The sequence below is a fragment of the Eubalaena glacialis genome, chromosome 1, assembly GCF_028564815.1.
Source record: "Eubalaena glacialis isolate mEubGla1 chromosome 1, mEubGla1.1.hap2.+ XY, whole genome shotgun sequence".
Lineage (NCBI taxonomy): Eukaryota > Metazoa > Chordata > Mammalia > Artiodactyla > Balaenidae > Eubalaena > Eubalaena glacialis.
The window spans coordinates 42,466,509-42,489,628 of NC_083716.1; the positions used below are offsets into that span (position 1 = coordinate 42,466,509).

Consider the following 23,120-nt stretch of genomic DNA (forward strand, 5'->3'; position numbering starts at 1 on the left):
AATATTTTAGAATGTCGGGGTAAAAGTTCTCAAATCTCACATTACCACGACTAATGTCAGTATGTCAAGCTGTGTTTGTAAGGGGCAAAATGGCTCTTGCGTTTTTAGGAACTACAAAGAAACCTTCATTTTAAAGCCCTTAAAGGCAATATGTCCAACATATAATAAAATATAAATAAGGAAAGTGTCAGGTATATTGATCTAGTTAGAAGGCTATTCAAGACTTCTGTAAACACAAAAACAAAAAAAGAGGAAAGAAACATTTTAAATAAGAAATCTTAGTATTTAATTTTTATAAGAACATCAAAAAAAAAAGACCACAGTCCAATAAAAATAATCCCTAATTTCAATATGCCCATTAATCATTTACTTAACTATAGTTAAGTAAAAGTCTAATGTAATTTAGAGATATTCTAATGAGTAAAACACAACTTGATGTAGAAACAACAATTTAATAATGGTTTGTAAGATCATGCAACACATAATTACAGAATTTTCAGGGGTTTTATTATTATTTTATCCTAGTTAGAATTTGCCAAAGTTTACTCTTAAGTTAAAGAGTGGAGGCAAATATCACACAATAGTATCTATTTGAAAAATTAAAGAGAGAAACTGACCTGAAGATTAGCAAAATATTCCTTTTAAAATTTTTTTAAAGTTATACATTGAAACATTCTGTATTACAGAAGGCATGAGAGTTCAAAATAAGCAAGTCCTGCATTTATGTAATAACTGAAACATTTTTTTTAGTTTTATTTCCATTTCCTTGTAAAATGTATTCAAAAATAAATATTATCTCAAAAAATAATTTATTCTTTTCATCATTGCTAATATAATGTGATCATATATTCTTCAATGATGCTTTGAAATGAACTCTGAAATCATTTGTTCTAACTTCTCATCCATATGGGAAAGAAAGAAACTGCACTCTATTCAGTAGACATAGTATGAAAAGAAAACACAGGCACAATTTCAGTCCTCTCTTTGAGAGAGGAAACTAGTTTTTAAAGTTGATTTTGGATCATAAAATATTATGGATTTTTACTGAAAACTTACTTATATTAAAATGTTTAAGAAATTTGTACTTTTGCAGAAATTCTGTAGTTACAAATCCTAAATCTTTCCGTATTCAAAAGAAATTAAATGACGTATTCATTGTCTCTAACTTTCTGGTTCTTCCTTAGTTACATTACATTTGATCTATCCAAACCAATTTTAGTTTCTTCTCATCTCCCACCCTCCTAGTCCTTCTTCTGGCTACCATACTTGATCTTCCTTCTGTCTTCTCTTTGCCTGGTAAGGGCATCAGTAGCTATGGATTGAACTGAGCTAAAAGTCTCAGTAGACACTTCAACTGCCTTATCTCACCCCTTGCCTTTCTACTCTCAGTCCATCAGCAAGCCCTCTGAGTTCTACTCTGAAATACTTCTCACTTCAGTGACTATTCATCAAGCTGGTGTTGCCCAAAATCAGGCTCTCCTATCACATTTTTAAATTCAGCAATAGCTTAAAAATGACTGATAACTCACACCTCCCAGAAGATGAACTTTAAGACAAGTCCGTGAAATATTCGCAATCTGATCCTAGTTTAACATTTCAATTTCTTGCCCTACATTTACTCTATTTATATTTCTCCAAAACCAATCACATTACCTACTTTTTTTTCCCTGAACAATCTATGTTCTTTCATGATTCCAGGCCTTTGCACACATGGCTTCTTCTCTCTTAAAATGTCTCTTGTCTGCTAGGCCACATGATACTCACTCCTGGACTATACTATGGCATGCGTGTGTGCACACACACATTGAATATATGCAATGTAGAATTAAGGCACTAAAACCTCAGCTTAAATTACTACTTTTCTGAAGGCTGGCCTGACTCCCCTAGGGAGTGCTGCTTCCACCTACATGTTTCCAGTAGTATATTTTACATTATTTTTAGTATAGCATTTACCTTTGCATATTACAATATTTAAGTGTCTTTATTACACATAAAGTGTGTTTCTATTCATATCTTTTATTCTAGTATCATGTCCAGCAAGTGGTCAAATAATGTTTGGCTGAAATGTCAGTAGAAGAATACCAGAGATCAATATTTAGAAGTGATGGATGTGAGCTTGAGTCTACCGCTTATTAGCTATATGAGCGTGGGCAAATAACTCTCTAGGGCTTAGTTCCTCATTGTAAAATGAGGAAAATAGGACATGCTGAATAGGGTGGCTGTGAATATTCACTGAGGTGTGAAATGGAGTGCCTCGCACAAACAATCAAGATCATGTCAGCTTTATGACTTTATAACTAGTATTCTCAGTCATTAATCAGCCATTGAGAATTTTGTTTATTTCAAACAAAAGAGAGTATATTTCCATTTCAGATAGTACATAGCATTAAGAGTAGGATAAAAAATTATGACAATCAAGTAAAATTATTTACAAACAGAAAAAAAAGCTGTAAATTTTGTAAAACCACCCCACAGAACATCAGAGTTAAAGCTTGAAAGACAGTTACTAGATAGCATTTATATGTAATAAAATTGCTAGTTTTTATTTGTGTGTTTGTATGTTTGTTTTGTTTTGGCCAAAGCATAGCATTGGCCAGCCTGTCTTTAACCTAATTGCCTTTGGCTAACTTGCTCTAATCTAAATAGTTCTTCAGCCAATGAAGAATTGGCACTGACAATGATTGAAATAATTAAATGTAGGTTGATGTCAGCACTGAAAAAGAGTAATACATAGAAGATTATAATCAGGAAAGATCTGGGAAAACATCAGAGATAATCTGAAGGTATAAACAGTGTCCTGCATTGGGCTAAGCACTTTATGAATAGAGTATCATTTAATTTTCTTAACTCTGGGGTGGGTAGAAGGAACTAAAGCCATTCTGTAAATGGTATTCCAAACTGTGGAGAACTCGGTAAACGACCCCAAATCACACAGTTGGTGAGCAGAGCTTTTAATCTTTGACTTTAAGGCCCATGCAGTATTTGCCAACAGACTTATTGTGCCTAGAGAAGTCTTTGGTGGGGTGAAGATTATTCCCAGGCTCCCTGCTTCAGAGAGAGATAGCCCCTGTACTAAGCCGACAGATTTCATTAAAAATTGCACTTTAATATTTCTCATTTTTTTCCTTCTGTGCAGATACTATCAGAGTTCAGTAGGAATTAAATTAAGACAAGTAGCTTCATCTCCACATCTCTCTTTCAGGACAAAGCAGAACACAAACACTGGCAGGAAATAGAGTTGTTTATACCCTTATCCTGGTCATGCTGCTCCATTAAATGACATGTTGAAAGAGAATTCAATATTTTAATTGCATTTAGTGCTAATCAGACCCTTATAAATGTATGTGAGATTACACATTTTCACTGTGTTCTTTTCCTTTTCTCATTAGTTATCCCTAATTTTCATGATGATTATTAACATAACGTTAATATGCTCAGGAGGTGCCAGGAAAGATGAAGTGTCATGCTGTGATTCATTAAAGCCAGAGAAAGGACTGCTTCATTTTTCAACTTTTTAACAGATAGTTCATTTTATAAACTTGAAAGATAAATTTTTTGCTGTTCAGAATTTTCTATTCATACTCTTTCTTGGAGAAATGGTATTTTTCACCACGTCTATCTACAAGGGGGGAATTTAAGGGATGTCTTTAACATCTTAAATTGCTGGACTTTTCCAATTTGGGATTACTTTTTTAATATGGCTTTAGTACCTTCTTTCTGAAAAAGCCTATTTAAGAAATTTTACAGATATCTTAATTACATTTCTATTTTAGTTAAAAGAACTTCAAGATTTTTTTCTACTTCTCAGACATATGTTAGTTACTGAAGATAACCTCACCCAATTTTGTGGTTTGCTATGGTATGGTATGATAAGGACCAAAAAAAAAAAACCCAATATGCCCTTTTTAAAAAATATTCTTTTTAAAACTGTTCTCTGGATAAGTTGATACTGGTACTATCTGAAGGCTGAAATTTCTCCTAGCTGTGCTGTTAGGCTTTGTTTCTCAAACCTCACGCCTGTATATATAGAGATTTTTTTTTTCTTAAATTTGCTATGGCTTCCTAAAAGGGAAATATCAAGCCATCGACAATTACTGATAAATAAAATATATACAAAAATACTTCATAATGCAGTGTTAAGATAATACTACTCATTTAAAACTTATAAATATGTTTCAAAAATATCAATATGATCATTGCTTATGTAAGAGAACTGACCACCTCATTTAAAATATGTAAGTTGAAAAAGTTATACTGATTACTTCTCATTGGGATAATATCTTAATATTAACTTTCAGCTTTTATAATTATTCTTTATTCTACCATTAAGGTAAGAAGAAAAATTAGTAGTCCATACTGATGCTAAAGGTGAGTTCTAGAAAGATAGGCCCACTATTTGGTTTCAAGGGCAATGATAAAATACCTGAGCATTCAATAGAATTGTGTTTTTAATAACTTATATGCACTGTGCATGCTGAATTAAGAACATTTGGAGTCTGAGATTATGATTATCTTATAGGTAAAAATAACTACTCAGATAAAATAACTAATAATGACTGTGAATATTTATTGAGAGATTTCTGGGAGCCAGGCACTGTGTTCATGCTTTTTATGCATTTTTAAAATTTATAACATAAGAAATTTGTTAGATAGTACTGCCATCACTTGTAGATATGATGCTTAGAGAAATTAAGAAATTTGTCCAAGGTTACACAGCCCAGTAGTAGCCCAAAGGATAAAAATCCAGATTTGTGTTCTTCGTTATGTTTTTGGAAAAGATATAGATTTAAATATCAAAACTTCATTTTTATGGCCTTTATGTTTTTTATTCATTTACCTGATATTTCATAGTCTTGGGATTTAGCATATTCATAATATTTGATTAAACTTTAATCAATGTCGACTTAAATGAAAAGTTCCCTAGTTCCCTAAGTCATTCCTGCTGTCATAGAAGGAGCAGAGGCATTCCTGTTCTATTCATTTCCTGCCTACAGAAGTACTTTTTTTGTACTTTTGGTCTCAGTCTCATCCCACTCTCTAACTTTAGCGCTAACCCAGAATTGTAAACCCACAAAAAGCCCCTCCCTCAAAAGTGGTTGTCTCAGTATCACCTGGCCTTGCCCTTGTTACTGAACCCTGCAGTGAGTGTGTTCTGAGCTCACCTCCGGGGCTTTCTAGGTCTGGAAGGCACACTATACGTTTCCTGTGATGCTTGTTCTCTGCTGAGTACCTAAATCCTTCTTTCACCTGGTTCTTCTAAAACTCCAATCCGTTCCCTCTCACTTATTCTTCCTACTCAGCTCAGATTCTTGGTCAGTGCTCTATATCATAACATAGCAGCAAGGCTTTTGCCTGTGCTCATGTGTCTTGCAAGGACTTAGCAATCTGTTTCTAACCTGTGGATACGATTACACAATTTTTAGGTCCAAATCTTATCTCTCTGGCTTACAATTTTGGATTCTGAAACCAAGAACCAGATAATCCCATGTGTTTGTTCATACCAACTTGCATTCTCTCTACCAATACCATCTTCCAGATTCAACCTACCATGCTTGATTACTGGCATTTCTCAGTCACAGCCACCAATAACATAGTGTCCCATCTTCCCAAAACATGCTTTCTTGCTAAAAATCAAAAGAAAACTATGTGGCATTGTTTCACTAAGAATTAAAAATAGATAATTCCTTAATATTAACTACACAGAGGGCTAATAAGAAAAATATGAACTCCTCTACTTTGGTCAGAATTATTTTACACCTTCCAAGAAAAATAGCTTGAATTACCAGAAAGTTGAATAACCTTCCACCTTTTGTTTTTATGAATTTAGCACTGTTTAAACATTTAAAATTTTTATTTTTATTTTTCAAATTGTATCTCTAGACATATCCAGCATCTAGATCAAGAAATAGCACATTATCAGTCTCCCCCTAAGAATAACAACTATTCTGATTAGATTAGTTTTTCCTGTTTTGGGACTTTATATAAAGGGACTTAAAGAAATTTGTATTTTTTGTCTGAATTCATTTGCTCACATATATTAATGTATGTACTGTTGCTGGACATTGAGGTTGTTTGCAGCTTTTTGATTTTACAGACAGTTAACGTATTTACAAATAGTGGATTTTTTGTACATATCTCTTATGAGCATATGTATTCATTTTTGTTGGGTAAAAACTTAGGGGTAGAAATTATGAATTAGGGGATATGCATATGTTCACACTTAGTAGATGATGTCAAACTGTTTTCCAAAATATTGTTCCAATTTATAACCCTTCGGCAATATCTGAGAACTTCAGTTGTTTTGAAATTTGGTTTTGTCTTTTTTATTTTAGCTATCCTGATGAACATGTGGTGATTTCTTATGGTTTATTTTGTAATTCCCTAGTAGTTAATAAAGTTGAATTCCTCTTTATACATTTTTTTGCCAATTTTTATATCTTTATGCGTGGTCTATTCCAGTCTGATTCCTATCTTTTTATCTTGAGCTCTTTGTTTTGTTTTGTTTTCACTCCTCAGTTTGTTAGAGTTCTTATATACTCTGAATTGGAGATCTTTGATATTGTCTTGTAGCATATCTTCGGGTCTATTGGCTTCAGGTGGGAATAAAGTCTTTCAAATTACTATGAAACTCATTGACTTTGTCTTTTTATGGATCACTGGGATTGTAAGAGGCCATGACTGCTAGGAAAAAAAGAAAATCCTGGGAACAAATAAAATGAGGCACTATAAAAAGAGATATAAATTTACAAAAATTAGTGTAGCAACCACATAAAGTTTCAGGATCTACTTGATGAGAATTTCTAGAGTTTTACTATTCCTATTCATTAGAATGCATTTTTGTGATTGCAGACATTTCTGTGTCTGTTTTTGAAAAAAATTGGAAAAGTCTCTTTGTAATTCTCAGATATACAGTGACTTATTAACTAACCGATGTAAATTATATTCTCTTTATGTACATAGTCTTGCTCCAGGCCTGCTGGTTTTCATTAATGTAAATTCATTAGAATTACTAGGGAGAGTCATCCATTCTTTATGACTTTTTTAGAAATGAATTTTCTTCAAAATACATTTTAGGGAAATCTAGTACTTTACTCTTCTCATTGGCAGTACTAATAGGCAATTCAAAAATAAAGTGTATTTAGAGAAGTATGAATAAAAACCTTTTAAAAAGCTCACTTTTATCATTTTTGCTAAGATTGGTGTTATAGGTCTCCTGTGTCAGTTCAGTACAGCACAAAGTTAAATGGAGGTTTAAAAAATTTCAGAAGAATTTTCAGAAAATTTCAGAAGAATTCTGATTGTCAATATTCCTACCAGGTGGTGGAAGATACGGTCCTTGAAACATAATATAGGAATGTATATATAACCATCACCGCTCAACAACATATAAAATCTTCTACAAGAAATGCAAGCTTGATTCAAAAGATAATATTCCACATCCATACCTTGGATTGTTAGACATTTAATCATCTGAAAGACATGCAAGCATTAAATACATTTCTAATCTCACTAAAGTGTGATCAGACTTTGAAATATATGGGCCACCAATTAATTTAGGGAAGGTTAAATGATTCAGACATTCACCAAATAAACGACTTTTTCTTCATGTACATGCCTGATGGCTTGAAACCCATAAAAAGTTCTCAAACTCTCGGTAATTTCCAGTTATGAGAGCTATTTTCCTCTACTTTTAAGGACCCAAAATTTGTCATTCTTCAGACATTTATAGCCTGTAAAAAAATAGTCCCATTCCTATTTTAAGCAATAAAAATTAAGGCAATTCTTAAGTTACATTCAAACCAACAATTGTAAATTGAGTTACTACTATGTAAATGAAATGATTTTAGATCTCTCTTCTGGACAATAAAAAGATAGATTTTTGCAGAGAAGGGGAAGAGAAAGAGAGTAAAACATATATGTGGAATTATTTTATCTGGAAACTCCATTTGTGGCTACGAAGATAGATGTGGTCTTGTCCATGTATAATACTAGCAACAAAACTATAATTTTCTGCTTGTTCTGACCAAAAGAGGCAAATGTTATGCATCAGAAACTGGTGATGGTGCTACGTTCGTATCTCTCAACTTGTACAGGGGAAAATACAGGCTTAGGATGTATAGACTCTTAGACACAGAGTGGTTAGTAACCATCTGTTTGCATATACTCCATGGAATTCAAAAATAGACATGAGGTCTTTTCCAAAAATACATAAGATACAATAATATATAACAAAAATACACCAGTTGTTAGGAAAAACTAATTTTCTTGACATTTGGTTTCTCCAGAGCGGTTAATTCAATGGAAAACCGTGATAGATTCATAAAGATATCACCAAATCTAAGCTCCTAATTTTGACAAGAAGGGAAATTACCAGAGAAATGATAGGTCCTGTCACTCTCAGTGCTGTAACCAGGCCCAAGAGAGTTTAATTTAAAGTGTATTTTACTTATCTGAAAGTCAATAATTCATTCAAGTATTACATGGAAAGTCTGGATTAAACATATTTAAAGGCATAACTACATGTAAAAATAAATAAAATTTCTAACACCACTTTAAGATGTTAAGCCCAATGTATCTATAATGTCATTAAGTTTGTGAGAAAGCATGATACTTGCTTAGATGAAATTTGAATTCTAGTAGAGAAAACAAGCACATAGATACATGATAACAATATAATATCTAAATTATATAGATAGATAGATAGATAGATAATAATTCAGTTATAGGGTTATAGCCAAGAAGGCAATGAGCCCTCAGGCACCTATGTGCATTCACTTTGTTCAAGGTACAAACCACAGAAGGTTAGATGGCATGCTAATCATGAAGGAAACCAATGGTACGATCTCCCAAGAAACATCACTCTTGAAACAATAAGTAGTGTTTGTATAAAGCTGGGTTTCCCAGAGTTGGCAAAGGGGAATCAAAATTACTAGTTCATGGGAATTTCAGACTGGTACTTGTTTACATCTTTGTTATATAGAGCAACTAGGGAGAAATTGTCATAAAATAATCCACCAGCTTCAAGTGACATAAACCATAAAAACTGTGAAAAATAAGTGGTGCTTTGGATTTCAGAATTTGACCTTTAAAATGTAGTTCTCAAATATAACAATTCTCTTAGGGTACTTGGCTTTTTTCCCCCCACACTGTAATCTTCCTAAGGTAAATAACATGCAAACCATCAGAAACGGTTATAGACGTTTAAGGGCACCTAGTTCTAAAGCAGTATTTGCATAAGAGAAGACAACTATGGTCCAGAGTGATGAAGTGTAATGTTCCATAGAGAGTTAAGAGCAGATCTGGGACTGAATCCAAGTGATTTGATTCCAGCCCGGCGCTGTTCTACCTGGGAGGTGGCAGAGCATTGTGCCAACCATGGCTGTGGTTTTTTTTCTCTCACCAGCGTCATTCTGCTAAAATCTCTCGCTGTCATTCCAAGCTTATTTAGGCAATGTAATAAAGAATTAGAGATTGGTCAGAATGCTCCCTTTCCTGATGCTTTTTTGAAATATTACTTTCTTTCAGTCCATAAATTTCTTGAATCTGGCTTCTTTATTAACTCGAAGATGTAATGTTCACGGTCTTTTTGACTTTCAGTAGAAATCAAGTCTACATTTTAATTCAATTTTTCTGACACTGAATTTTTCATATCTGCAACTTATAAGGAGGGATTAATCCTTATTGCATTAACTTCTGGAAAATATCTTCATACTTCAGAAAGATTTAAATTATTCTTGATCACATTTAACTTGTCCCTATATTTGTATTAAATTAGGCTATCAGTGGCAGTTAAAAAGACATGCAAAAAAAAAAAAAAAAAAAGACATGCAATAAACTAGACAAATTAGCTAATAAATTGAAAAGTGTTTCTAAAACCAGATCTGACTTGTTACCTTAATAGAGGGGGTCATAATTCACAGAGGTCATCTCAATTTGAGCAGCAGTTAGTTGCCATGTTAATTATCTCCAAGTTTTTCATAGGAACTTAATATGTTATTTTCTGCCAACATTCTACCCCTGACAAGATACTACCCCTCACTTCCCATAGAAAGCAATGTGATATAGAGATTACAAGAAAAGGCCTTGAACTAAGGTAAACTTAAACTTTTAATTCTGACTTCATTGGTTATTGGCTGAATAATACTTGGAAAGCTATATAACATTACTAATCTTCAACTTTTCCAACAATAAAACAAGGAATAATTGCATCTACTTTATAGGTAAGTGTGTTTATTTGTTTGTTTTATTCATTTGCCTCTTTATTTAAACACTTTCGGTAGGCTAAAATAAAGAGGTTTTCACAGTTCTCAGAAAAGTAATAAAAACAAATAAATGGCAGCTATTGTTATTAACAAATAATATTCACTGACTGGTATTTTCCAACAGCCCAAGAGGAACAAAAAAGTTAATATTCAAAGGTCTAGCTTAATCTTTCTTACCTCACACAGAAATTTTTGAATAATATGACAAATATTCATGACTTTTCAACCTTGTTTTTATTGGATAAATAGTTGCTGTTTTAAAGTTCTTTCTATATTCTAGAAACTGTTTCTTTGAGTTTTTTTTTTTTTAAATATATGTTGTAAATAATTGCTTGTATTTTAATCTTTTATACGGTCTTTGTCATTGTAGTCTGTTATTCTGATGTCATGAAATTTATCAGTCGTTTTTCATTAGCATATTTCAGTTATCAATGTTCAACAAAAAAAGAAAATTACAGACCAATATCACTGATGAACATAGAGGCAAAAATCCTCAACAAAATACTAGCAAACAGAATCTAACAATACATTAAAAGGATCATACACATGATCAAGTGGAATTTATCCCAGGGATGCAAGGCTTCTTCAATATATGCAAATCAATCAATGTGATACAACATATTAACAAATTAAAGACTAAAAACTATATGATCATCTCAATAAATGCAGAAAAAGCTTTTGACAAAATTCAACACCCATTTATGATAAAAACTCTCCAGAAACTAGGCATAGAGGAAACCTACCTCAACATAATAAAGGCCCTCTACGACAAGCCCACAGCAAACATCATTCTCAATGGTGAAAAACTGAAAGCATTTCCTCTAAGATCAGGAACAAGAGAAGGATGTCCACAATCACCACTATTATTCAACATAGTTTTGGAAATTCGAGCCACAGCAATCAGAGAATAAAAAGAAATAAAAGGAATACAAACTGGCAAAGAAGAAGTAAAACTGTCACTGTTTGCAGATGACATGATACTATACATAGATAATCCTAAAGATGCCACCAGAAAACTAGAGCTCATCAATGAATTTAGTAAAGTTGCAGGATACAAAATTAATACACAGAAATCTCTTGCATTCTAATACACTAACAACGAAATATCAGAAAGAGAAATTAAAGAAACAATACCATTTACCATTGCAACAAAAAGAATAAAATACCTAGGAATAAACCTACCTGAGGAGGCAAAAGACTTGTACTCAGAAAACTATAAAACACTGATGAAGGAAATTAAAGATGACACAAAGAGGTGGAGAGATATATCATATTCTTGGATTGGAAGAATCAATATTGTGAAAATGACTATACTACCCAAAGCAATCTACAGATTCAATGCAATCCTTATCAAATCACCAATGGCATTTTTCACAGAATTAAAACAAAATATTTTACAATTTGTATGGAAACACAATAGACCTCAAATAGCCAAAGCAGTCTTGAGAAAGAAAAACGGAGCTGGAGGAATCAGGATCCCAGACTTCAGACTATACTACAAAGCTACAGTCATCAAGACAGTATGGTACTGGCACAAAAATGGAAATATAGATCAATGGTACAGGATAGAAAGCCCAGAGATAAACCCACACCCCTATGGTCACCTAATCCATGACAAAGGAGACAAGAATATACAATGGGGAAAAGATAGTCTCTTCAATAAGTGGTGCTGGGAAAACTGGAAAGCTATATGTAAAAGAATGAAATTAGAACACTCCCTAATACCATACACAAAAATAAACACAAAATGGATTAAAGACCTAAATGTAAGACCAGACACTATAAAACTCTTAGAGGAAAACATAGGAAGAACACTCTTTGACATAATCACAGCAAGATCTTTTTTGACCCACCTCCTATAGTAATGAAAATAAAAACAAAAACAAGCAAATGGGGCCTAATTAAACTTAAAAGCTTTTGCACAGCAAAGAAAACCATAAACAAGACAAAAATACAACCCTCAGAATGGGAGAAAATATTTGCAAATGAAGCAATGGACAAAGGATTAATCTCCAAAATACATAAACAGCTTATGCAGCTCAACATCAAAAAACCAAATAACCCAATCCAAAAATGGGTGGAAGACCTAAATAGACATTTCTCTAAAGAAGACATCCAAGAGGCACATGAAAAGATGCTCAATATCACTAATTATTAGAGAAATGCAAATCAAAACTATAATGAGGTATCATCACACACTTGTCAGAATGGCCATCATCAAAAAATCTACAAACAATAAATGCTGGAGAGGGTGTGGAGAAAAGGGAAGCCTCTTGCACTGTTGGTGGGAATGTAAATTGATACAGCCACTGTGGAGAATAGTATGGAGGTTCCTTAAAAAGCTAAAAATAGAACTACCATATGACCCAGCAATCCCACTACTGGGCATATACCCTGAGAAAACCATAATTCAAAAAGTCACATGTACCGCAATGTTCATTGCAGCATTATTTACAATAGCCAGGACATGGAAATAACCTAACTGTCCATTGACAGATGAACAGATAAAGAAGATGTGGTACATATATAATGGAATATTACTCGGCCATAAAAAGGAATGAAATTGGGTCATTTGTAGAGATGTGGATGGACCTAGAGTCTGTCATACAGAGTGAAGTAAGTCAGAAAGAGAAAAACAAATATCATATATTAATGCATATATGTGGAATCTTGAAAAATGGTACAGATGAACCTGTCTGCAGGGCAGGAATAGAGACACAGATGTAGAGAATGGACATGTGGACACAGTGGGAGAAGGGGAGGGTGGGATGAATTGGGAGATTTGGTTTGACATAAATACACTACCATATGTAATATAGATAGCTACTGAGAACCTGCTATAAAGCACAGGGAGCTCAGCTTGGTGCTCTGTGATGACACAGATGGGTGGGATGGGGGTGGGGAGGGAGGTCCAAGAGGAAGGGGATATATGTATACATATAGCTGATTCACTTCATTTTACAGCAGAAACTAACACAACATTGTAAAGCAATCACTTTGTTTATCCATTCATCCATTACTGGACATATGGGTTGTTTCCACCTTTTAGCTACTGTGAATAAATGCTGCTATGAACACTGATATACAAATACCTGTTTGAGTCCCTGCTTTCAATTCTTTTGGGTATATGCGAAGGGTGATACTTTTAAGGGACATTAATTCTTGTATTAAAGACTGAAGAGAAAAATTACAAGTTGATTTTCTTCTCTCTCTCCCTGCAATTAAAATGACTGATTGGTGTGATCAATGGAAATCAGTTTTGAAGAATCAGTTGTGACAGAGTTATCAGCATTAAACCATAGCAAATGTAGCAGATAGTCCCTAATTCTCTTGTTCTGTGTCCTTTGACACAATCCAGCAATTACTTTAACATGATATGAACATTCATATCATTGAGCCAGAATCCAAATCTTTACATGTGTGCTTAAATAAAAGCCTTAGTAATTACTTGCTTTTTTGGTCTAGTTTATTAGAATGCTAACTATATAAAGGCAGAAGGACAGTCTGTTTTGTTTGTCTCTGTATTTTCAACACACACTAGGTATACAATGTATATTTTCTAAAAAAAAAAAAAGAACTTTAAATAGGTCTCTAAGTATATTAGGTATACCATTTCAGAGCGCACCCACACACAAACATATATATATATACAAAATTTTCCTTCTTTTACTATCACTTATATTGGATAATTAATTTCAATAATGCTCTCATTGTGTTGGCTTTCTCCTAACATACTTTTAGTAATGCCTTTAATCCACTGTCCATATTTGAAAATAGTAAGTATTGTTTTATTCATTGATATTTTAGTCTCATATTTCTTAGTAAATCCTGTAATATGTTTCCTCTTCCCCTTCCTACACATAACACAACTTTTAAAAATTTATCTTGGGCTTCCCTGGTGGCGCAGTGGTTGAGAATCTGCCTGCCAATGCAGCGGACACGGGTTCGAGCCCTGGTCTGGGAAGATCCCACGTGCCGCGGAGCAACTTGGCCCATGAGCCACAACTGCTGAGCCTGCGCATCTGGAGCCTGTGCTCCGCAACGAGAGAGGCCGCGATAGTGAGAGGCCCGCGCACCGTGATGAAGAGTGGCCCCCACTTGCCACAACTAGAGAAAGCCCTTGCAAAAAAAAAAAAAAAAAAAAAAAAATTATCTTTATGATTTCATGATGGACTAAAAAAATTTAACTTGCGTGTATGGTGGATAAAATCTAACATTACCCCAATATTATACAGTAAGTGGTAAAAAGCCTCTTTCACAATCGTAGGCTGCTTCCCTGTTTTTTAAATCATCTGCCAGGATCAGGGCTTGGCTGGCCCTGATCCAGGGCTATTTCTAATAACATTTTTTGCTGCCCTAAGTATGAATTGAAAAGACCTGCTTAACTCACTTTCACTCCGATTAAATTTGGAAAGGAGAAGCTTCCAGTCTTCAAGGCTAAAGGCAGCATTTGAAAATGTTCACCACTGAAGATTTATTACCCCCATCACTTCCTAAGGTCCTTGCCTCCTATCACTGTTCCACAAACACACTCTGCACTTTGTTTTTTCTGGGTTTGGCTTTGTGTTTCCTCTGCTTAGACTATTCTCGTTTATTTCACTTTGAGAAAGTCTAATGGCTCTTCAGTGTCACTCAAATTCTTCACCCCCAGGAAAATATTTATGTTCTTTACCAATGAAAATGTCTCCTTCCCTTGAATCCACATAACAATTTGTGCTTTCCTAACTGAATTAATCATAACAGCATATACTTGCATCAATACATTGCTATGCTTTTTCTCACATCCTTTCTCTCTCTCTCTCTCTGTCTCCCCTCCTACATAGAATATTATATGGCATGAAATTGGTTTCCTGAAAAGGACCCCTCTCCCTAGCCTGAATAACCCACTGATCGACTGAAGAAAGGACTGTCCTATAGAATTCTTGGTAGTCCTGGAGAAACAATCAATCCCATCCCTCTCTACATCATCAAAAGTAGTCCATGGCTTCTCTCCGATGCATCTCTCACCTCCCAGATATTTCTTCCCATGTAGCTCTTCGCACACCCTAATGTGATTCAGTTTCCCACTTCACCTTTACTTCCACCACCAACCTTTCACCAGGATACCTTGGAATTCATAGTCCATCATCAGCAATATCCCCTAAATATTCAGCCTTCCCTTTGAATATTACCATTACTTTTTTACTCTTCCCACCCTGGTCCTCTCCCCTACGTACGATACTGCTTTCTAAGGCTGACTCAAAAAGTGGCTCCCATATTTGACATAGCACAATGCCTAGAGGTAGATAGGTGGCACGTGTCCTGTCTCTGAATCACTGCTTCTAGAACATTATTCCATCTCCTTTGCCACCTTCTCCCAATTCTTCTGAAGTAAATGCCATCATCAGATAATATCACCCATTAAATTCTCTTACTGCCGTCATCTACAGGTTTCTTGAATAATCCCCTTTATTAATGGAATATTTTAGCATGTAGCTTATTTTTTTTCTCCACTACAATATTACTTCTATTAGCATGAGTGGTCATGTAAAAATCCACAGGGGCATTCTATTCACAGCAGCGCTTGACAGTTGATCACTCCCTCTTTCATCAATCTAGTTCTTACGAGTCTCAGGGACCCTATTATACATTTTCCTAGTATTCTTGCTACCTCATGGCAGCAATTTCTCAGCATCATTTGATGAATCCTCTTCCTGATCTCTAAGTATTGAGTTCCTAAGGCTTAGTCTTTGGACTTTTTTTTAAGATTTTTTTTTTTTGATGTGGACCATTTTTCAAGTCTTTACTGAATTTGTTACAATATTGCTTCTGTTTTATGTTTTGCTTTTTGGCCGCGAGGCATGTGGGATCTTAGCTCCCCAACCAGGGATCGAACCCGCAGACCCTGCATCGAAAGGCGAAGTCTTAACCACTGGACCGCCAGGGAAGTCCCTGAACTTTTCTACCTACACCCATTTTCTTAATATCATGATTTCATCCTGGTCTGAAATTTCTTTCCTGAATCTAAATCAACATCTGTAACCATCTTGCCAAGAATTATGTTTGCATATTGAAAATGCCTCACAAACATGAAATATCCAGAAGTGAACTCTTGATTTTTGCACCATAATTCCCGAGGGAGCGATGGGGACCCATTCAGAACAAAACCCTCAGAGTCATCCTTGATTTTCTCTAATGCCCCACATATAATCCATCAGCAAATCCTTTTGGCTTCCTTTTTACTTCCTTATCATCTCCCCATTCTACACCATGGTTCAAGCCACTACCAAATCTTGCCTGGACTAGTGATGCATTGGGCTCTGTCTCTACTCTTGTCTAAAAACACTGTGTACCTACCCCCACATCCCACCCTGCACAACATCCAGAATAATCCCTTTATATTGGATTATGTCACACTTCTAGACAAAACCATTCAAAGACTTTCCTTCTAAGCACATCTAGAATAAATCCCATATTCTAGTCCTGGGCTGCATTTCCAGTCTCATCCCCAGCCAGTCTTTTTCAGTCACACTGACCTCCCCAAATTCCCTCCAAGTTTAGAGACTTTATATTGGAATGCCCAGAATGCTCCTTACCTAGAAATAGACAAGTCTCTCTCTTGACCACATGACTTTATGTTAATAGCTCTTGTTTTCTTGATATACAATTTGTTTCTTCTATTAGTTTGTTTGCATTACTAGGGTGGGAAGTTTGGGGGTTTTTTGTTTGATTATTTTTCAGTTGCTCTATGTCCAACTTCTAGACCAACTCACACTATAAACACTCAAAAATTATTTACCAACTAAATGAATAAACTGAATCAATCGTTAATAGGACTAAAATGTAAAATAAGATAAAAATCAACTACAAAGAACTGTTACCTGTAAATCATAATGCAAGTTGGATATAATGTAATTGACATAAATTTGTACACCAATTTTAGTTGCAACTGGTGATTCAAATCAGGAGTCAGAATTTGGCACTGTGGAAGAGCTATTTTGCAAGTACAACACACATGCTTTATTTGCTTGGTTGATTTTTCTCTTTCTTACTTAAGGATGTTAAGGTGATAAAATCATATGTAAGAAGAGCTCAATCATGGTGCTCCTGGTAATAGGGAAAGAAAGGCAACTACTCATGTGCAAAACTAGAGGCAATGAATAGCTGGATTTGCTTAGAAATATTTAGGTTTTATGTTTATATGCTAATAGCTATTATAAAAATTGATTATTAAAATAGCTTCAGAAATATAACTCTGTAATTAATAATCTAAAATCCCATAGCCTATAAAATTTCCTCAGTGTAATGCAATATTTACAAATTTATTTTTTAGTTATAAAACTATTTCAACTTTATGTACTATTGAAAAAATCTGAAAACATATTTGATAATTAACTAAAGAAAAATTGAAAATTATCAACTTTAGTCTATGATATTGTGTTTTTAAATTCTAATATTTCTGACATGAAGGTTTTAAAAAATCTTTACTAAAGTACTAATGTTAGTAGTGTTAGTAGTGTTATTTTTTACATTGATTTAACTAGCATCTTGAATTTTAAAAAATTATTGCAGAAAAAAGAATTACAAAATTTATTACATTATTTCTTCAATCAGGAAATAGTAATTTTATATTTGCTACAAGAAACTCCATTTTGAGAATCTTTGGAGTTATTGTAAATTAAACCTGAATATTAAAGGCATACAAATCTACTAGGAAAACAGACATTTTAATATCTTATTCAATGTAAAACATCATAAATAATTTGTTCCTATTTTTATAGTAAAAATAAAGCACAGAAAGTTGCTTAGTATTCACCTCATAATTAATCTGTATTTAGTTTGACTAATTAAACTCATATATTTGCTTCAGACTTTTGTTTAAACTATGAATATGTACTCAGTTAATATAAATTACATGGTTATAGTTTATCTACAAAATATGATCTCTTTGTTTTTACTTTTTAGTTCTGTATCTTAATAAATGTTCTCATACCTTAACTCTGAGCACAGAAGCAAACATTCTTGCATCTTCAGATACACCTCCAATGTAGAATTTTTTCTGAAACACTGGGGGATGATCATTTTCATCCTGAATCTCAATATACACTTTAGCTGTATTGCCTGGAGGAAAAGAAATAATATATTTTTTATTGATGGTCATTCATTAGAAAAAGATGGACTGGAGTAAATAATTATTGTACTTTCTTTTGAACAGTGGAAGAAACTTAAATCAGAAAGTCATTCCTAATTGGCATGCTTAATACCCCATACCCAAAGAGGACATTGATAATGATGTTTCTGGCAACATAATGTTAAGTTGCTGCTATTTCTTTTAATTATAATGTCTTGTTAATTCATCTTACTTGATTTAATAGACACTAAAGTATTGTGTTCTGCTAATTTTAATAAAACAATTCAACCTTTCATATTTACAAATACTTCACACACATTACAAATTACACCAAAGTGACACGAATATATAAAACACCTTATGTGATAATAGTCTGCCATAAATTTAAAAATATTTTTATTCTTAAGTATAAAACTAGCAATGATATTCTCTTAGCTTAACATGTAGTATTATATATATATATATATATATTAAGGTTAGAAGTAAACAATGTTTGGGTGAGGTGCTTATTTGCACAAAGGGAAAACAAATTTTATCGTGCGTTAGAGGCTATCTAGCATTCACTGGAGAACATGTAATTGGAGAGATGATTATTGTATGACTTATAAATACTGGGTTTTATAATTTAAACCACATTAAATATACCACAAAGAATACATTTCACCACCACATGTTAAAATCTCACTCCCTCAATCATCACACTTTTAAGGAAAAATGTAGTACTTTTTACTAGTCCACGAATAACCCTTTACAAAGAATCTGATAAATGAAAATAACTTACAAACCAGATAAAATGAGGAATAAGTGGTAAACGTTTTGCAAAAAGTAGATTCAAATTGCATAAGTATTTTGATGTATTATCTAAGTAAACTTTTCTCATGCATTTCAAATAGGATCAAATATACGGCAATTGATCTACAAACTATCAGGCACACCCAGATGTTATTGCTTTATCGTATCCTCAGCTATAACTAATTAACACCAACCTACTAGCACAGTGGGTGGATCATGGGTGTATAATATATGTGTTGATTAAATGAATGAATAATCTTCATTGTCCTAGTAAGAATTTAGAAAAAGGCTCCTTTTTGTTTAACTTGGGAAAGGTCAGTGAGACAAGAGAGTTAACCACAAGGTTTTACACCTGTCCTACTGCTACTCATTTAGTTTCTCCCCTATTGGTCTCTTTCCCACCATTCCTGAACTGGAGAAGCTAGAATCAAAAAGAAAAACTTACTGGGTCAACAAAGAAGCGTACCAGCAGGGAAGTAAGGTTAATGATAGACTATGCTTCTCTATCCTACAGTACCAGGGCTTCAAATTGCACCCTGGTCAGCCACCAGCAGAGTTCATCCAAATTGAAACCCATTTTCATCTTAGTAGCAATTTTTAACTTCTGGAATCAAAGGAGCTAATTTGATAATCTTTTTAAAAAATTAAGTCAAACTAAAACTGAGGATCTAAAGCACAGCATGGTGATGATAGTTAATAATACTGTACTATGTACTTAAATCTGCTAAGAGAATAGATTTAAAATGTTCTCACCAAACACACACACACACACACACACAACAGGACACAAATGTGAGTTGATGGATGTGAAAACTAACTTGTGGTAATCATTTCACAATATATATGCATATCAAAACACCACATTGTACAACTTAAATATATACAGTTTGTCAATTGTACTTGAATAAAGCAGGAGGGTGGAAATTGTGATGTATCTAATTAAGGAACATAAAATAAATGTTGGCCAGTCCAAAAATAATTAAAGTACCCCTATAGTTTAATCACTAGAATAGCATTCACTTAGATTTTCTGATTCATTAACATACAATGTCCATGACACCATAGATTTCTGAGGCTCATACACTTTCACTAGGTGTATGTAAGGACTAAGGACTATATCATGATCTTTCACCTAATTTGGGTTTCGATTATTTCTAAGGCAGAAACTTGGAAGCAACTCTCATTTAAATTCATTTAAGGGAATCTACTATTTACCTCCTTGAGTATTTGCAGAATCTTTTGTTTCCCTCCATATTATATCATTTTTAAAGGTAGTTATGAAGCATAGAACAAGATAGAAAGATGCAGGGTGGGTGGGGGAGAAAGGAAAGTGGTGTTGATAAAATGGATAAGAGAATACTGTGAGAAGGACAACACAAGTGCTTGATGACCTAATACCCTCTTGCAGTCTCCCTTATGGTTGGGTGAGACAATGACAGCCTTCCAAGGAGAACCACAGGGGATGAAGGAAATTATTAACTGGATGAAAGATTGCTTGGCAAGTGTCTTGGTTAAAAGACATTGTATCCTTCTATGCACTTTGGGGCCCAGTGCCTCATTTCCCTTCCTTCACTGACATTCTTTTTCTCCAGTTTTGTATGAGAGAAACTTCTCTTTGGGCAGTACCTTTGGGTTGAGTCAGGAAGTTCCAGAAGTGACCCTTGAGGCAAGGAAATGTGAGCTACGTTCCTGGGACTTACTAGTGTAAAGAAAGAGAAAATAGAACTATTAAGAAGTAAAGCTCAGAAAAGGAAATACAAGTCAGGGTATAAAACTCCTTGAATAGATCTTCTGTTCTATGTTAGACATCCTAAACAAGGTGAAGAATGTTCAGAAGAGTAACTGATAGTCAAAATACCATTAACTTTAACTTGACTATGTTTTTCAAGACGAAATTTGGTTTGGATATTTTTCCCTTTCCTTTACTTTTAATAATTAATTCTGTACGGTTAGTTTTCTCTTCTTAGGCAACCCTTATTATTCTCAAGGTGAATCTGTTTCTTCTATCCACATGACCAACCTACTGCCTGCCTTGCATCAGGTTCTCATAAAATACATTCTGAATAATGTTCCAAGGAGTTAAAGCAATGGTTCTAGACCATGATTGATTTTGCCCATCCAGAGACATTTCTGGTAGTAATAACTACAGAGGGTGGGGCAGTGCGGGGAGTGCTACTGGAATTTAGTTGGTAGAGGCCAGAGATGCTGAGAAACATCCAGTGATGAACAGGACAAGCCCCTATGACAAAAAATTATCCAGCCCAAAATGTCAATAGTGATGAGGTTGAAAAACCCTGGTTAAAATGAGAGAGAGAGAGAGAGAGAGAGAGAGAGAGAGAGAGAGAGAGAGATGGCTAGAGGAATAAAGATAAAATGGAAAGTGTGTGTAAATATATAACAATGCCCTCTCCTGAGCCCATTTACGTGCACATGCCTTCGATATGGGACTCAATCAAAATGGGCTGCAATTATTTGATCAAACACTGGTCATCGCCATCTTCACTGCGTTCTTTAAAGTCAGGGGTTCAATCCCATTCACCTCCACCCCTGTCACTGCCTGTTGGCATCTGTTCCTGACATTCCCTCAACCCGTATGCTGTGAACTCCAACCATATCTCTAATTATCACTAGCATATAAACATCAAAGAAATATTGACTGTAATACTTGGGAATACAGGAGCTTAGTCTGATAGAAAACATACACTAGATTAGACTGTAAAACCTTGAAGCCAAGGACGGTGTTTTTCTTATTGTTAAATATTCTTTGTGGTCTAACACATTACATAGATTTTTTTTTTTGAATTGTATCATAATGTGGTTCTATTGCACAGAACTTTCAAAAAAATGCTTGGAATACCAGAGTTACGTATTTGTTACTTTGCTGGTGCCAAGAGATCAAAGTTAGATCCTGTTTAAAGTGCACATACACACACACACACAAATATCTTTTATGCTATTTTTCCTTTAATACTATTTTTGTATGTGCTTTACTGGCAAACTAAATTTTAGAAGCACCATGACTTCTACACAGTAGGTGTTTAATAAATGTTGAATTAGACTAAAATTGCTACCACTCCCCTACCCGATATTCGCTTAAATAGAATGAATCACTGTATTTTATCCCCATAAATGAAATGAGATGATACATATTTAAGCCCTTAAAAAATCATAGTGCCAAGCAACCGCATGCTGTTTTTAAGAGTAAGGATATCTTTCTTAAAGATAACAGACTTTTTTTTAAAGTTTAATATTAGGAAAATACTAAATCTAAAACCATTCATAATTCCGTGGGCTGTCTGGAATTACCCTGAAGATTCTTGGTACTTACACTATTGTTAACTTCCTCTCTGTTCCTCTGCCTTAGTTTATATGCCAGATAAATGACTATTTCTATAGATAAAGTAATGTTTAAGAACAAAAGGATCATCTGAGATAAGCATGTAATCTGATCTTACCAAAGGGTTTATAGACAGTTATTCACTAAGAAAATAGAGTTTGAAAAAAAAGTATAGAAGAAATGTGTTATAGTGTGTTCATTAGATGGAATTAGGAATATAATATATTTACATTATCTTCTGAAAAATAAGTTATTAAGTATGTTAGAATGAGAAAAGTCACTGTTTCTTATCTCTCAGCTTTTTGCTCTGCAGGAATTGTACTTAGTCATATTTATATACAATGCTTATTTTAAGTAGTTAGGCAGCAAGAGAGACAATATTTTGAGGTTCATTTTAGTAGTTTTCTAATTTAGCTTTGACGTTGATTTAATTAGTTTTTGCATGATTTTAATTGCTTGTATCTAAAACATACATTTTTGTATATGTGTTGGCTGAAAGGTTAATAACTGAATTAAAGAAATAACTGCATGTAACTACTGGCTTCAAAAACTTACACTCAGATTACTATAATATACACTTGATATTTAGCTAAGTCTTTTAGTGAAGAAAATGATGACA

At 34.0% G+C, this 23,120-nt stretch overlaps 1 protein-coding gene across 17 annotated transcripts in view; it reads right to left on the bottom strand.

The window, feature by feature from the left end:
* Positions 1 to 23,120, bottom strand: part of PCDH15 (protocadherin related 15) — a 712,410-nt gene that overhangs the window by 69,535 nt on the left and 619,755 nt on the right. For all 17 annotated transcript variants that reach the window (XM_061195806.1, XM_061195799.1, XM_061195791.1 and 14 more), the window contains one exon: positions 18,235 to 18,362. In XM_061195806.1, the coding sequence (XP_061051789.1) occupies positions 18,235 to 18,362 (128 nt within the window). The remainder of the gene's footprint in view (positions 1 to 18,234; positions 18,363 to 23,120) is intronic.